Below are 16,217 nucleotides of genomic sequence, written 5' to 3' on the forward strand. Positions count from 1 at the left end.
TCCCCCACTTTTGGAGACAGACTCTCACTGAACCTGCAACTCATTAATTTTCTAACCCAGCTGGCTACCGAAACCCCAGGGTTCCTCCCATCTCCACCTCTGCAGTACTGGGATGACCAGTGCCTGATGCAATGGGAGCTTGAACTCAGGTCCTCAGGGTTGCCCAGGGAGCACTTTATTGACCGAGCCATCTCCTTTCTCCATGTTTAATGGCTCACTGTGTTGGCAGGTGATGCTCAAAGCAGCAGCAGAAGCCATGCTTGGAATTTCTTCCCACTAGAGACGTTCATGCTGCCTGCTGGCGTGGAAAAGGTGAGTGTCTCTCAGCCACAGAGTGCCTGGGTCTCTCGGTAGCATTGGTGTGACCATGGAAACCACCCTGATGCCGCACAGCCTAAGGGGTCTTTTCAGTATCTGATGGAGGCTGCCATCAGTTTTCAGGCATGGTGTGCTTGGTTGTCCATGACTGAGGAACTAGGTCAGGTGCGCTCTACCCACCGAGGGTGTTCTATCATAATACATGCAACTTGGTGGCTGGGGATGGGGCTCAGTAGTAGAGCGCTTGCCTTGCATATATGATGTTGAGTTTAATCTTCTGTCCTGAGAAATTAATTCAGTTTGGTATATCTGTGTCTCTGGATGTATTTTTCACCACAATCTAGTTAGATCAAGTTATATTTATCCTTATTTGTAGTCATTTAAGTTAAGTGGCATTTCTCCAGTTTTGAAATCTAATCCATACTCTGAAGGAAAGTTGATTATGCTCGTGTTTGAATTGGCTTTTTTTTCCCCTGCAGGAAAATCTCCACTTTTATGCTGCAGACATGACTATCTCAGTAATAGAGAATATGAAGTGCAGCCTCTTGAGTCAGCAGCAGTCAGAGATCTGGGGCACAGGAGAGGCCAGCAGGTCACGTGGGACTGGAGCAGAAGTGACCTTCTCTACCCATGCAGAGCAGGAGCCAGGCTCCTGGGCTTCTTCACACACTGGCTGCAAAGGTAAAGTTGAGCAGATGCTTGAATGCTCTGAGTGCTGTGGTCTCAGCGCAGTGCAGCGCAGGCTGTGTCCTTGGTCCAGTCCTGAAAGAGGGATGTTTTCCCCATCCTTTGAAAATGTGTTCAACCCACGGTCCATTAGCCATGTGCACCCCAGGATCATCATGAATGTGACTCAGTTCAGAATAAGAAACTAATTTAGAACATTATGAGGGGTGTGTATATGTGTATGTGTGTGTGTCTGTGTGTGATATGTGGCTTGGAACTCTCTGGCTAGAATAGGCAACTCCAGTGAGCTCCCAAGATCCACCTGCTCCCACTCACTTCCTGTGTTGGGATTACAAGCATCAAACTACCAGGATCAGCCATTTCTGTCGATTCCAGGAATTGAACTCAGATCCTCATGCTTACACAGCAGATGCTCTACTGACTGACCCATTTCTCCAGCCCCAGCCTTGCTTCTTGATCCTGAAATCTGTCTTCCTTCTCTCTTCAGGTTGTGCTGCACTCCAGGTCAGCCCAGTGGCTGAGACCCTTTCTTACTGTCCTGTGGTGGGAGAGGCCTGCAAACATGACTTGAACAAATTGGTCATGTTAGGTGAGTCTCAGGACCTCCTCAAACCCATCTCCCCCCACCACACCACACACATACCAGCGGACATCACATCCAAGGCCATGTCGGGGACTTTTAAGGAAACCTCTCTCAGGAAGAGATTATGTCCCTGCTACTCAAAGGAAAAGCTGTTTTCCTTGTTTCTAATGTCTCAATAGGTCATCTTACTTGTAAAGCTGAACAAAAACATGGGCATTCATTAGTTCCGCTGTGTGGTTTCCTGTGCTATTTTGATGAGGTTTATATAAACTCCCATCTCTGGTGGTTACCTGGAGTCTCACACTGATGTTTGTAGGTATCTCCATACCTTTGTGTTATGAAATTCACTGAATGAGGCATGCTAAAACACCCTACCACCCTTTCTTTCCTTCTCCCACAGAACTTGGGGAATCTAAGAAAGTCAAGGAAGGCTGCGGATGCTCCTATAACTCTTTAAAGAGGTATGTGTCTTCTCGTGTTTAGACCCATGGACCCCTGGGGCTTTCTTTGAAGCTGCTGTGCATGCTGAGCCACTGGCAGCACATATTGTGACATGCTTGGCCACGAATGGGGGATCCTTGGTGGCCAGTGTTAAACGTCAGCTTGACAGAATCCAGAAGAGTTGGGGCCCCTCAGCCTGCCTATGGGATTATCCTGACTGTGTTAACTGATGTGGAAAGACCCATCTTTATTGTGGCTGAGACTGTCCTCTGGGCCAGAAACTTGGGTCAGATGAGCGAAGAAAGAGCTGAGCACCCACATGCTGTCTGTATTCATTGCTCTCTTGTGATTGCTGTGTAATACGACCAGCTACTGCAAGCTCCTGGTGCCTCGGCACCTCCACCGTGATGGACTACCCCTGGAAGAGCGAGCTGAAGTAAATTCTTTCTGATGTTACTAGGAGACACCATCTCACACAGCAAACCTCCTGGCTCTTTGGCTCTAACCATCTTTCTGTCCCCTCTTCTGCAATGATCCCCGAGCCTCACATGTGGGAATGTGTTGTAGATTTATCCATCCATTGGGTCTGGGCTCCACAACTCTGCATTCTGATTGGTTGTGGTTTTCTGTGGTGGCCTCTGTCTGCTGCAAAGAGAAGTGTCTTTGAGGGGCGAAAACAAAACAAATGTTTATAGATTGTTGCTAGGAAGTATGCTGGCTTAGTAAGTTAGTTGTGGAGGGAGGAAATGACATAACCATAAATATCAAAAATGTAAAAATTAGAAAAAAGTAAAAGAAATCCTTTCTTCCTTAGGTTATTTTTTTTGAGGTTTACTTATTAATTTTTTATGTTTGTGTGTGTTTTGCCCCCTAATCTACTTTGGTCAGAGTATTTTATGACAGCAACAGGAAAAGAAACTAAGACTTACCCGGAAGTCACCCAGTTACCTCTAAATTAGCACTTTTGTTTGCTATGATAAAGTGCCTAAGACAAGTAACTTACTGAGAGGAAAAGTTTATTTGTCTCTCGATATCGGAGGCTCAATGACATGATATGATCCCTGGTGGTGAGGGCAACGTGCTGCGGAATTCCATGGCAGCATCCAGCATAAGAGGGGATGTTCTCACTACCCCTTTGGAGTTACCGCCTCCAGTGACCTACAGACCTCTTGCTAAGCTCCACCTCCCAAGCGTCCATCATCTCTCTGGGAGCCAGTCCCTTAACACATGGGTCTTTGGGGGACACTGCCCATATTCAAGACAGCCCCCCCATACTCAGTGTGTGTTACAGTGCATGAAAGACTAGTGTATATGTCCTTATTTAACTTTACAAGGAGCTTAGGCAAGTTTTACAAATGTATTTATGCATTTACTTAAAAATTTAGATTTATTTTATGAGTGTTTTACCTGTGTATGGAAGTATACCATATGCATACCAGGTGCCCACGGAGGTCGGAAGAGGGGCTCTGATCTCCTGGAACTGGAATTATGGATGGTTGTAAGCTGCCATGTAGATGTTGGAACCAAACCCTGGTCCTTTGCAATGAGTGCTCTTAACTGCTGAGCCAATTGTCCAGCCCCTGTGCATTTATTTTTGAACCCTGTTTTATATACATGGAAACTAAGACTTATAAAATGATGCCACAATGTGCTCCCCAACCCCTTTTAACAGAGTCTTACTATGCAGCTATAGCTGTCTTGGAAGTTGCTAGATAGACTAGGCTGGCCTTGAACTCACAGGTACCTCTGCCACCCCAGTGCTCAGATTAAAGGAAGGGCCATCCTTGAAATGCTACTAAGCATCAGAGGAAGGATTTGAGCTCTGGTTTTCTGACTTTAAGTCCAGTACTGTTTTCATCTTATCCCAGGTCTCAGCACTCTTAATAAGTGAGAGACTCATTTGCTGATCAGGGGTGAACTCTATTGCATTAGATGCCTAGCTTGCAACTGACAGTCAGTCTCACACAATGACTCAACACATGGTTGACATCTCAGAGACCCTGACTGTATTCTTTATGCACAGTTGTCCAGCTTCTGTTTCTCTCGTGTTTCATAGTGCAACTTGCGAGTCAAACCTCAGTCCCACTGGCCTCTTAGCCAGGGAGTTGTTCCGAGGGTTCTGTAAGTACCGGATGCTGTCAGAAGTCAATTGCCGGCTGCCAGGCTTCCCGACAGCAGCTAGTTCAGGAGTAAGTACGGAAGTCGGTTGATATGGAATGAAATGTTCTTAATTTCTCACTGTCCTGCTCCATTCGAGTGTTTATGTTTCCTTGTCTGGCTTATAGGTGTTTAGGGGGTCTCAATGGATATGAGCAGTCATTTAACATCGGGGGATTACTTAACAATTCACGCTATGTTATTGTTTGGGGAAAGGTCTTGCTGTGTAGCGCAGGTTGGTCTCCAACTTACAGAATCCTCTTGCTCTGGCCTGCCTAGTACTGAGATTGCAGGCTTGATAACAATGCAATTCTCCCAAGTATCCTGAGCTGACATCTCATTTTTCCCTCTTATTGCCACTATTTTTTAATGTATTGGGCCCAAGTCTTATCAGTGCAGGGCAATAGTAAAGCAGATGTCATACCTAGCTGACAGATATGTTGTTCTCCAAGAATGCTAAACCCTCTGGTGGTAGTAGCAAATGGCTAAAAGAAGAGTTGAAAAAAAAAATCAGTCTGGAAGCACCAGGGTGGGCAGGCATCTAATTCTATCAGAGGGACTGAGGACAGGGTGGGCAGGCATCTAATTCTATCAGAGGAACGCTGGCTGGAGAGCTTAGCCCCCGAGCCAGGTGATAGTTAGCCAGGTAGTGCAGGGGCAGACACAGTCTGTGGGGAAGTGTTCTTAGCAAGAGCTGTTGGAACGCAAATGGAGGAGGTCTGGAACCCAGGTGAGCAGGAAAATTTACCTGTGGTCGGACAAAGTGTTAGGAAAATGTAAGATTTCACGGTAAGTTGTTGAGTTTAGTAAGCCAGGGTTCTACAGCAAGACCAAGCAAAGCTCTGATAGGCTGCCGCTGCCTGTTTCATGGAGTGTCCCTATTCAAAGAGCCCTTCCCATCACATGGGAAGTCTGGAAACAAATGAGCTAAAAATATTAAAAAGAGGCAGGTCAGGCTCAGTAGTTAAAAAGAGAGTACGAGTGTAGAGTTCTCAGCACCTATATCAGACAGATCACAACTGCATCTAACTCCAGCTCCAGGGGATCTGACACCCTCTTCTTGGACACCATGTACACAGTCATTCAAAATCAAGAATAAGAGTAGGCTTAGTGGGAAGTAGGGGGCCCGTGCCAAGAGCATTAGTTAGTTCAGCTAAAAACAGTTTCAATTTCTGGTGGTAAATTTTAATGGGAGTCCTTTTAAATTAAACTTCTCTATTGTGCCTTCTAAGGTTAGCCCTGAATCCTCTCATGTGTCCTGTAGGTTGGGGATGAAGAACATGCTGAGGAAGACTTTGACTCCAGTGTGGATGCAACACAGGAAGTCATGCTTAAGTCTAGGGTCCCGGGGACTGAAGACTGGGTGCCCCCTCGATGCCAAATCATACTTACTGTTCACCCACCAATCAAGTAAGTAAGGCGTGCTGCCTGGAATCCCAGGTTCCACTTGGGATATGTTGTGATGGATCCCACCTGAAGAAAAAACAATGTGCTGACGGACCAAAGCAAATGTGCTTCCGGCTTAGTTTTCTTGGCACTCTGTTGTGGGCTTTGGGGGTGGGGGTGGCTAAGTACTCAAGTTAAAAATGTAACTCTGTGTCTTAGTCAGGGTTTGTATTCTTGCACAAAACATCATGACCAAGAAGCAAGTTGTGGGGGCTGGTGAGATGGCTCAGTGGTAAGAAAACTGACTGCACTTCCAAAGGTCCTGAGTTCAAATCCCAGCAACCACATGGTGGCTCACAACCACCTGTAATGAGATCTAACGCCCTCTTCTGGTGTGTCTGAAGTCAGCTACAGTGTACTTATGTATAACAATAAATAAATATTTGGCTTGGAGCAAGCAGGGACTAAGCAAGTGGGGTTGACTGGAGCGAGCAGAGGTCCAAAAAAAAAAAAAATCTATAGTGTACTTACATACATAAAATAAATAAATAAATAAATCTTAAAATAAAAAGAAGCAAGTTGGGGAGGAAAGGGTTTATTTAGCTTACATTTCCACATTGCTGTTCATCACCAAAGGAAGTCAGGACTTAGAGGCAGGAGTGGATGCAGAGGCCATGGAGGGGTGCAGCTTACTGGCTTGCTTCCCCTGGCTTGCTCAGTTTGTTTTCTTCTAGAACCTAGGACCACCAGCTCAGGGATGGCACCACCTACAATGGGCCTTCCCACCCTTGGTCACTAATTGAAAAAATGCCTTACAGCTGGATGTCATGGAGGCATTTCCTCAAGGGAGACTCCTTTCTCTGTGATAATTCCTGCTTGTGTCAAGTTGACACACAAAACCAGCCAATACATTCTGCCTCCCCCATATGAGCATTACATAGCACTTGTAGGTTTAAATGGCCTAAGAGAATTTTTAAGCGGCTAATACAAAAACAGAAATCAAATTCAATGATTTAAAATGATGAGACTACTCTTATTTTCCAAACTAGTTAGTGTGCAATAAAAATAAAATGAATGCACAAAAGTTTTAAAAGAATTTATTTTCAAGATTACCTGTCATTGAGAAATGTAACAGGATACAAATATAATCTTTATTCAATGAAACTACAGAAGCTCAGAGACGGTTAAAATTATGTAAGAAAGAGCTAAACTTCTACAGCATGTGTGTATGGGGCCATACTTACTGTGTGTATGTAATAGTTTAATTGTGATTTGTTCTGAGGATATGTCGTGTATTACAGGTAAAGATTATAGTTTAACTATGTGCAGCCTTTCTATTCTCTTGGTCTCTCATACAGACTTATGGGTTATGAAACCATGCCCCCTGTGCTCCATGGAGGTCTCTTATGTATCTTTGTCTACTGTCTTCGCTCTCAGGCTTAGCTGATGCCAGGAAGGATGTGGTGACTGCTTGGGCAGAATTTGTCTTCTAGACACTGAGCCACATTATTCTCATTCTATAGGATATCTTTTGCCTCAAGTTTCCCAGAATCCTCTGGGACATATGGACAGAGATTTAACATGTCTTTTTTTTAACCTTGGCAATTGTTGTTGACCTTGAACAGCAATAAAAATTTACCACTTTACCCATAATTCTAAGTCCCTGTTGACAGGGCACAGCTCTCTCTAGAGCACTCCTCCTCAAGAGGACTTGATAACTTTGTAGCATATTGTCTTATTCTAATGTATTTATTGCATCTATTCACGTGCGTCCTTTCCAAGCATGTCAGGCTGTGTTGTGTCTCTTCGGCTGCCTCGAGTGTACCCTGGCTTCTGTGCCCGGGCCGTGGGAAGCCTCAAGAAAGAGTTATATATGATACTGACTTCTAATTTGGGGACAATTGAGATGTTTGAAGAGTCCTAGCTTTAGAAGGAGCACAGATTTCAACTAGAAGACCATACTGGATAAATATAAATTTTTCTTAAAATGAAAAGATGACAAAATTGAAGCCCCTAAACTGAGAAACACACGATGATGTCCAGTGAAAAATGCTGTGCTAATCAGCTCTGAAATGTGTAACAGTTGCCATTTTCTGTCCTTAGGCGGGACATAGCCGTAGTGGCCCAGAACTTCTTCTGTGCTGGATGTGGGACTCCAATACAGCCCAGTAAGTACAGGTCCTGCCCTACTTGCTTATTCCATGGTAACAGAATGATCAGCAGAGCTGGACTGTTGTGTGCATTGCTTTAGTGAGACCGACTTCTTGGTGTGAGTGTGTTGTGAAGGATCCCATGGAGGTGGCTTTGTCTCTTACTGGGAGGCCACCATATCCTACAAAGTTGCATGACTAGCCAGGAGCAAGGAGAGCCAGCATCCTGGCTGCTTCTCCATTGGGCACTCGGACCACCCAACCATTCCTGACTTAGGGGGTTGAAACTGCTGCTTCCTCTTCCCAGAACGCCCTTCCTTTGGACTTCCTTTCCGGAGACTCTTGGCTTTCTTCACATCTTTATCCTCTTTTTCTCCTCACTCCACTTCTTCCCCTCCCCTTTTTCTGGGATCTTCCATGGCTGCCTTATGGAATGTGGCCATCTGGCCCTGCTTCATGGGGTCACCCTCCATGCTTGCTCTCAGCATGGCGTCCATCCCAAGACTACTCCCTAGTTTTATTTACAGATTATCTGTCTCCATCACCAAACCATAAATTCCAGGAAGGCAGAAGCACTGTTGCTTTTGCTCATTGTTCATCTCCAGCCTCTAGGGCTGTGCTTGCTTATAAGATGGTCCTCTAGGCACACCTGCAGAGTAAACAAATGGTAACTCATTTATGGGATGGCCAAGGTCCTGCAAATTAGTTTCCCCCAAGAGACACCATGCAAGACTTTCAGCAGAGCCTGGGGATTGCTTGTTCTCCAGAGAAGATGTCTGTTTCAAGACATTAAAACTGAAAGCAGAACCAGCCAGGGCTTTCCCTATCTCCCTACACATTAATGACAATCACAGTGTGTCCTCTTTAAATGACTCTTTCTCAGCTAACCTAGTAAGAAGCAGGTCTGTTAGTTAATCTGTACATCCTAATGCCATACTAAATGCCAAATGCATGAGTCAGAAACCACATAGACAACCGGGCAGTGGTGGCACACGCCTTTAATCCCGGCACTTGGGAGGCAGAGGCAGGCAGGCAGATTTCTGAGTTCTAGGCCAGCCTGGTCTACAGAGTGAGTTCCAGGACAGCCAAGGCTACACAGAAACCACAAAGACATAACTGACCCCACCAATGAACCTTCCTGAGTTCATTCTTGCTTGCCAGTACGGAAGGGGATCTTGCAGATCCTGCCCTCATGGAATCTGCTTCCAGTTTTTTTGTCTGTCTACATGGTTTTAGGAAGAGGGATGGGCATGATTTATTCTGTACTGAAGATAGCACAGTGAGCATTTGATGAAGTTTGGTGAATGAATGAGTGGATCCTGAAATGGTGGATACTTTGATGCTGGGAAAGGTGAGTTATATCAGTGTCTTAGTTAGGGTTTTACTGCTGTGAGGAAACACCATGACCAAGGCAACTCTTATAAGGACAACATTTAATTGGGGCTGGCTTACAGGTTCAGAGGTTCAGTCCATTATCGTCAAGGCAGGAACATGGCAGCATCCAGGCAGGCATGGTGCAGGAGGAACTATATCTTCATCTGAAGAATGCTAGCAGAATACTGACTTCCAGAGAGCTAGGATGAGGGTCTCAAAGCCCACACCCACAGTGACACACCTACTTCAACAAGGCTATGCCTCCTAATAGTGCCACTCCCTGGGCCAAGCATATATAAGCCATCACAAATGGCAGGCTCAGTACTATACTTTCCGTTCCTTTAGTTTGTTGGCAATTTGACTGTTTAGCATACCTCTCCATCAGGATAGTTCATTAAGAGCAAAGACATTAGCCCCTCACCTTCCCCTTCAACACCTGAAACAGTGGGATATGCTGGCTACACTGGATTTCAACTGAGCTTGCCTGCTCACTGCCTGTGTGTCTCAGCTCTCTGCCTGAGTGTCCTTAACATGATGCTTGACCTCACTGTCCTGTTTTCTTCAATGAAAGAGGGAAATAAAAGCTGCTAAGTCATGGAATTAGAAACTTAGAATGATATACATTAACCATTCACCAGCATGGGAAACAGACTAAGTGCCCAGTGAAGATTTATTTCTGTCTATTCTTCAAGGCATTAATTGGAAAATGGTCATCTATTGTATCTACAGTGTGTCAGGGAGTAGTCGCTGCCTTCCCACCCATTATATTGTCCTTTCTTACCAGGAATCTAACAGACATAAGAACTGAGTTGCACCTTGTGTTATCTCAATTACAAAGAGACACAAGTCACACCAGCAGGCATGAGAAGGATCAGTCTTGGGTCATGTCAGGGGCTCATGCCGGGGGATGGTGGCACTGGAGATTTTGGCTAGGTTGTTTTCCTTCTTAGCCTTGGTAGTGAGGACACAGTATTACCACCTTCACCCCTACATCTTTTATCCATCAGAATAGTTTCTTAGAGAAACTTCAGAAGCACCATATGTTTTAGCAAATTCAAAAGTGCAAGAAGCAAATAATTTTCCCCATGCTGCAGAGATATGTATCATTAGCTCTTTGGGGGTCTAGGGACTAGGGTCTAGCCATCTCTTTCTCTCTCTCTCTCTCTCTCTCTCTCTCTCTCTCTCTCTCTCTCTCTCTCTCTCTCTCTCTCTCTCTCTGTCTCTGTCTCTCTCCCTCTCTGTCTCTCTCCCTCTCTCTCTGTCTCTGTCTCTCTGTCTCTCTCTCTGTCTCTGTCTGTCTCTCTCTCCCTCCCTCCCTCCCTTTCTCTCCCTCTCTCTCTCCCTCTCTCTCTCCCTCTCTCTCTCTCTCTCTCTCTGTCTCTGTCTCTCCCTGTCTCTGTCTCTGTCTCTGTCTCTCTCTCCCTCTCCCTCCCTCCCTCCCTACTTCCTTCCCTCTCTCTCCCTCTCTCTCTCCCCCCCTCCTCTGTCTCTCTGTCTCTCTCTCTCTCTCTTGTATTGTTCCCTTTCTCTCTTTGGTGTATATGTGTGTACATATGCATATATGCCCTCTTTTCAAAGCTGTATTCTGACACTGTGCATGCACTGCTTTAGAACATGGTCTTCGTATGTAGGCTATCCCTGCACCCTGTTCTGTGCTGCATTTTGTTGGCCTGAGATTCTGAGCTATTGCTGGAGTCCTTGTCAGCAGCAGGCAGCATCTGCACAGTCGGCTAGATTCCGAGGTCCTACATGGAATGGTTCTTGCTGCACTGCAGTTTGCTGTGCCCATCTTTGATGTCCAAGAATGTTTGGGAGGATTCTGGCTCTCTGGGATCTGTCTTATCACAACAAACCACAAATAACCCCAGGTGAAATCCTCAAGTCAATGCCAGAAGTGCACTGCCTGGCAGTTGAATCTAGCTTTAGCACGGTAAACATTAATCTGAGTCTGAAGCTTGCATAGGAATGGGGAGGTGACCTAGGGCAGATCTTAGCATCATGAACATGGCGTCACCCTCCTGTCCTCTACAGAGTTTGTGAAGCGGCTCCGGTACTGTGAGTATCTCGGGAAGTACTTCTGTGACAGCTGCCACTCATCTGCAGAGTCCTGTATCCCTGCGCGAATCCTGATGATGTGGGACTTCAGGAAGTACCAAGTCAGCGATTTCTCTAAATGGCTGCTGGACAGTGTATGGCATCAGCCTGTCTTCAACCTGTCAGGCGGTCATCACAGCCTCTATGCAAAAGCTAAGGAACTGGATAGGGTGAAGGTGAGCTGAGGTCTCCATGGACCAGGAAATAGGTCCAGGAAGTTAGATGTCCCGTGGTAGGAAATGGATGCCACTCTGGTTTCAGGGTATCCTCAGACCCTTCACAAGGCAGATGGACTGAGGGGTGAATGATCCCAGTGCCTCTCTCCTATGTAGGCTCTTTCCAAAGCCCAACTAAACCTGTGTCCATTCAGGACTCATGTATCAAAGGATTCAGTTATGAGCCCTTGCTGATGGAGTTGTTTGCTTGGAAATTGTTTTCTCACCAGCACAGTCTTTCAAATAACTTTAAGGTTTGTTGTGCACACTGTCAGTGGGCACACATCTCATTCCTGATGATTGGCTTCTTGCCTTAGGACATCCAGGAACAACTTTTTCATATCAAGAAGCTGTTGAAGACTTGCAGGTTTGCTGACAGGTATGATTTCCTGGGGGGATGCTCTGTGCCCCTGCCTGGCAGATTCTTCCTGATCTTGGTTCCCCCAGTATCTCTGGCTTCTTAGAACCTTTTATTCTTGACCCCCAACACTGAACAAAACAAAGGTGAGTTAGTAAGAGAGATTGGACAAGGATAGAAGTCAATACCTTAGGTAGTGACTACAGTATAGATACAATGTAAGTATAGTAAATACAATACCTCAGGCAGTGGCTACAGTATAGATACAATGTAAGTATAGTAAATACAATACCTCAGGCAGTGGCTACAGTATAGATACAATGTAAATATAGTAAATACAATACCTCAGGCAGTGGCTACAGTATAGATACAATATAAATATTACACCATGTGTCAGGATTCCCTGCCTTCTGATGGCTGAATAGTATCCGCTGTGTGTGCATATTGATTTTTTTTAATCTGCCAGTTGAGGGAAGGGGGCTGCCTCTGCCTCTTGAGTAGTGCTGTTGTGAGGGTTCCCAGGGCCTCACGCAGAGGCAGGATGCAGGTCGCACTAAGTGAGAGTATGGCTTCGGGAAATGATGTCCCAAAGCTTACCCTAGGGATGCTCTTATGGGAGGACATTCACTTAAGATCTAAGTTTAAAATAAGAAATAACATAGAAATATACAATGTTCAGTAACTGTGTAATAGCTAAATTTACATCATATATATTATCAAATGCAAGTTTATAGATATAGTTTTATATGTGTATTTGTATGCATGTGGGTGCACATGTCTTTGTGTGCATGTGTGTGCACTATATTTCTGTGCATGTGGAGGCCAGAGGTTGATGTTGGGTGTCTCTTTAATTGCTCTCCTTAATTTTTTGAGACACAATCTTTCACTTGGCCTGGAGTTCACTCACCAACTGGCTAGCTCCAGTGAGCTCTGGGGATCCTCCTGTCTCTCCCCAGCACTGGAACTATAGGCACACACTGCAGTGCCCAGCTTTATATGGGGATGCTGCAGATCTGGACTTGCATCCTCCTCTTGCACCACAAGCCCTTTACTGACTGAGCCATCGACCCAGCCCCAAGAGCGCTTTTTAACCCGGAGGTGGGAGGTTAGGGGGAGCGTGAAGCATAAGTGACCTCAGGGAACTGTCTCCTCTCTGGTAGTGTGCTGAAGGAGTTTGAGCAGGTTCCCAGCCACTTGACTGATGAGTGCCACATATTCTCCATGGACGACTTCCTCAGGACCAAGAAAGGACTGTTGGCACCTTTGCTCAAAGACATCTTGAGAGCTTCTCTTGCCCACGTGGACAGCTGTGAGGTAAGGGTTCACCTGGGATAGATTCTCTTCCTAGTGCCAGGATACAGGGAAGCAGAGGTTTCTTCCTACCTGGCATTTAACTTTCATAGCCCTGAGCATGGAGAGCGTTGACTCATAGTCCTGAGTTAACTAGCCAAAGACATCCCACTGGGATTCAAGATGGGACCCAGTAGGTTCTTGGTTTGAACGCCCATACCCTGTAGAGACCCATTCTGCCCTGAAGCAGCCATTTTGAGGTACAGTTTCTGTTGCTATCATGATTGTTCCGATCCATCCTTCTAAAGGCTAAAATCATAGACATTGACAAGCAGATGCTCCCGTGATGCTGTGTAAATGGCAGCCCAGTTTTCCCAGCACAGGAAGCAGTGCCACCTCGTGACCGCAGATGCCTTCTTTTGCAGCTGTGCCAGGGGAAGGGCTTCATCTGTGAGTTTTGCCAGAGCACGACTGTCATCTTCCCATTTCAGACCACGACTTGTACCAGATGTGCAGGTACTGAAATTACTTTAATAATAACGTCAACGTCAGAGTCACTTAATTGCAAAGTTAACTTACGTTTAATAGCTTAATCACAGTGCTAACTTCAACTGAATAATGCCCCAGTGTCTCAGTGTTAGGGCTGTAAATAGACACTGACCACTGCAACTCTTATAAAGGACAGCATTTAACTGGGGCTAGCTTACAGGTTAGAGGTTGAGTCCATTATCATCATGACAGGAAGCATGGTGGTGTGCAGGCCGACATGGTGTGGGAGAGGAGGTAGCGGAGAGAGATCTATATCTGAACCTAAAGGCAACAGGAAAAGAGTGATACTGGGCCTGGTTTGAGCATCTGAAACCTCAAAGTCCACCCCATTGATAGGCTTCTTCCAACAAGGCCACACTTCCTAATAGTGCCACTCCCTATGGAGGGGCCATTTTCATTCAAACCAGAACAGTCCATCACTTCAGTTACAGTTAGGGCTTTAAAGGGTAGGGATGCAGGGTGTACTTGAAGGTAGATTGGAGACAGTGCTGTGTGGGGCCCACAGTGAGGAATATGGTGCAGGACAGGGATAAAAAGAATGAACTCTCTTGGGGTTTTGGGTGGAGTGGATGGTCTCAGTATGGCCTGTTACCACCACTGGCTTCAATTACTTTACAATCCCATCTAACACTGAAGGGTTATCTCTATTTTTAAACCACAGTGGTGGAGTAGACTTGCTGTTACAGAGACCATATGTCTACCAGAGTCCAAAACATTTGCTAGTGGCTCTTGGTGTGTGTGTGTATGTGTGTGTGCGTGTGTGTGTGTGTGTGTGTGCGCGTGTGTGCGTGTGTGCATGTGCCAGTATGTGTGCATGTGTGTGGAGGCCAGAGGTCAACCTTGGGTGTCACTTCTCAGGTCCAATCCATGTTGATTTTTGAGACAGAATTTCCCACTGGCCTAGAACTCACCAATTAGGTTAGACTGGTCTACAGTCCCTGTGATCCTCAAGTCTCTGCCTCCTAACACTGAGTTCAGGCACACACCATATGTGTGTGTGTCTTATATATGGGTTCTGGGGGATTGAACTCAGGTCCTCATGTTCATGTGGCAAACACTTTACCAACTGAGCTATCCCCTAGGACCAATCAATTATATGTCTCTTTACAGCCGGGGCGGCTGAGGGAATCCTGTGCTCTCTGATTGCCTTGCATGGAAAGGATTTGGGTGGGGACCGTGCCCTCAACTTTCATGTGAACATGATTCTTCTTAGGATACCTTAGTCTTGCAGGACAGGGTCTCCAGTAGAAAGAATTAAACCAGGGAATTCCAGGCCAGAAGTAACTGAGTATCAGGCAGCAGACCTAGACAGGGGAAATATTCAATGGCGGTGTGTCACCAAGAAGCCCTGGGCCATCTCACTGAGCTCTGGGTAGCAGTGTACGTGGCACCTCAGCACTGTTCCAATCCACAGCAAACAGCCTCTGGATACAGGCTGGTGCCAAGGAAAGAACACGACCTTGGATGAGGCAGCCATTTCCAGAGCGGCAATGCCGCCTTGTAAGAGCCATCAGCCACCAAGTTAGGACAGGAGGAGTAGCCCCTAGTGCTTGGGCTGATCTGGAAACATGCGGTATCAACCACCTCCATTGGTCTCCGGAGCTCCTAGCCAAGAGCTGTTGAGTAACTGGGAGTCCTGAGAGTTTTGGCATGGTTGATTTCTTTCTGTAAGACTCGGGGTTCTGGATTCAGGTCTCTTCTCTCCTCAAGATGGGCACGAGCATCCATATGTATGTGAGGAATGAAGGAGTGCTTTTGATGACAACCAGTCTCCTCCCTTGCAGGGTGCAGGGCCTGCTTTCACAAACAGTGTTTCCAGTCTTCGAGATGCCCCCGCTGTGCCAGGATGACAGCCCGGAGACAACATTTGGAGAGCTTGTCCCCTGCAGCGACATGATGGCTCAAAGTTGCCCCAAGCATCTCTTGACATTACCAAATTGTGTCTGCTCCTGGTAACATTGTTTCAGATGCTAAGTATTTTGTAATAAGAAAAAGAGGGCCAAAATTCCCCTCTTGTGTGTATGTATTTAATGCTTTCAGGGAGTATAGAAGTTTTGTTATTAGTAATAGGGTTGTTAATAAGGGTTTGTTTACAATTGTTTGACATGGTTTTGCTGCTACTGGCTGTTTTTTAAATAAGTCTTTTTTCATTTAAGTTGCACTGGTATATATATATATATATATATATTTTTATGTTAAATACAGAACCTTTTTTTTTTTTTTAATGAACTGTAACTGACAAGGTAATGTAGTGTTTGTGAAATGGATTGGTGCCACAAGGAAGCAAAGGGCCACATGAATTCTGTTTGGCTAAGTTTTTGTTAAAAACTACTGTTGAATGTTGCTTTGTGACTGTGTCGGTTTCCTCTTTTATTCATTCCAGGTTTTTGTAGAGTGCATACCAACTCTGCCCTGACATTCCTTTCTAGTTGACAGTTTCAGCCACCCACCAAGGTCCTGGTGAACTGTCATTTGGGCCAGTTGCCTCTAGAGGGCACTGTTTCATGAGCGCAGGTTCAGCAACTTTGCCATCATGCCAAACCATACCCCCACACTCCCCTGGACCCCCCAACCACCTCCACGAGTCCTGATAGTCCCTGCTAAAACCAAAGAAG

The 16,217-nt window shown here is 45.8% G+C and overlaps 1 protein-coding gene across 6 annotated transcripts in view; it reads left to right on the top strand.

Annotated features, from left to right (window-relative positions):
* Rubcnl (rubicon like autophagy enhancer) overlaps nucleotides 1-15,946 on the top strand; it is a 39,555-nt gene extending 23,609 nt beyond the window's left edge. For all 6 annotated transcript variants that reach the window (XM_031361910.1, XM_031361915.1, XM_031361916.1 and 3 more), the window contains 12 exons: nucleotides 230-312; nucleotides 798-999; nucleotides 1,493-1,594; nucleotides 1,989-2,049; nucleotides 4,086-4,218; nucleotides 5,451-5,596; nucleotides 7,676-7,740; nucleotides 11,128-11,366; nucleotides 11,723-11,784; nucleotides 12,924-13,077; nucleotides 13,479-13,569; nucleotides 15,387-15,946. In XM_031361910.1, coding sequence (XP_031217770.1) covers nucleotides 230-312; nucleotides 798-999; nucleotides 1,493-1,594; nucleotides 1,989-2,049; nucleotides 4,086-4,218; nucleotides 5,451-5,596; nucleotides 7,676-7,740; nucleotides 11,128-11,366; nucleotides 11,723-11,784; nucleotides 12,924-13,077; nucleotides 13,479-13,569; nucleotides 15,387-15,499 — 1,451 coding nt within the window. In that variant the 3' untranslated portion in view covers nucleotides 15,500-15,946. The remainder of the gene's footprint in view (nucleotides 1-229; nucleotides 313-797; nucleotides 1,000-1,492; nucleotides 1,595-1,988; nucleotides 2,050-4,085; nucleotides 4,219-5,450; nucleotides 5,597-7,675; nucleotides 7,741-11,127; nucleotides 11,367-11,722; nucleotides 11,785-12,923; nucleotides 13,078-13,478; nucleotides 13,570-15,386) is intronic.
* Nucleotides 15,947-16,217: the final 271 nt, after the last annotated feature.

This window comes from Mastomys coucha, unplaced genomic scaffold, assembly GCF_008632895.1.
Source record: "Mastomys coucha isolate ucsf_1 unplaced genomic scaffold, UCSF_Mcou_1 pScaffold9, whole genome shotgun sequence".
Classification (NCBI taxonomy): Eukaryota; Metazoa; Chordata; class Mammalia; order Rodentia; family Muridae; genus Mastomys; species Mastomys coucha.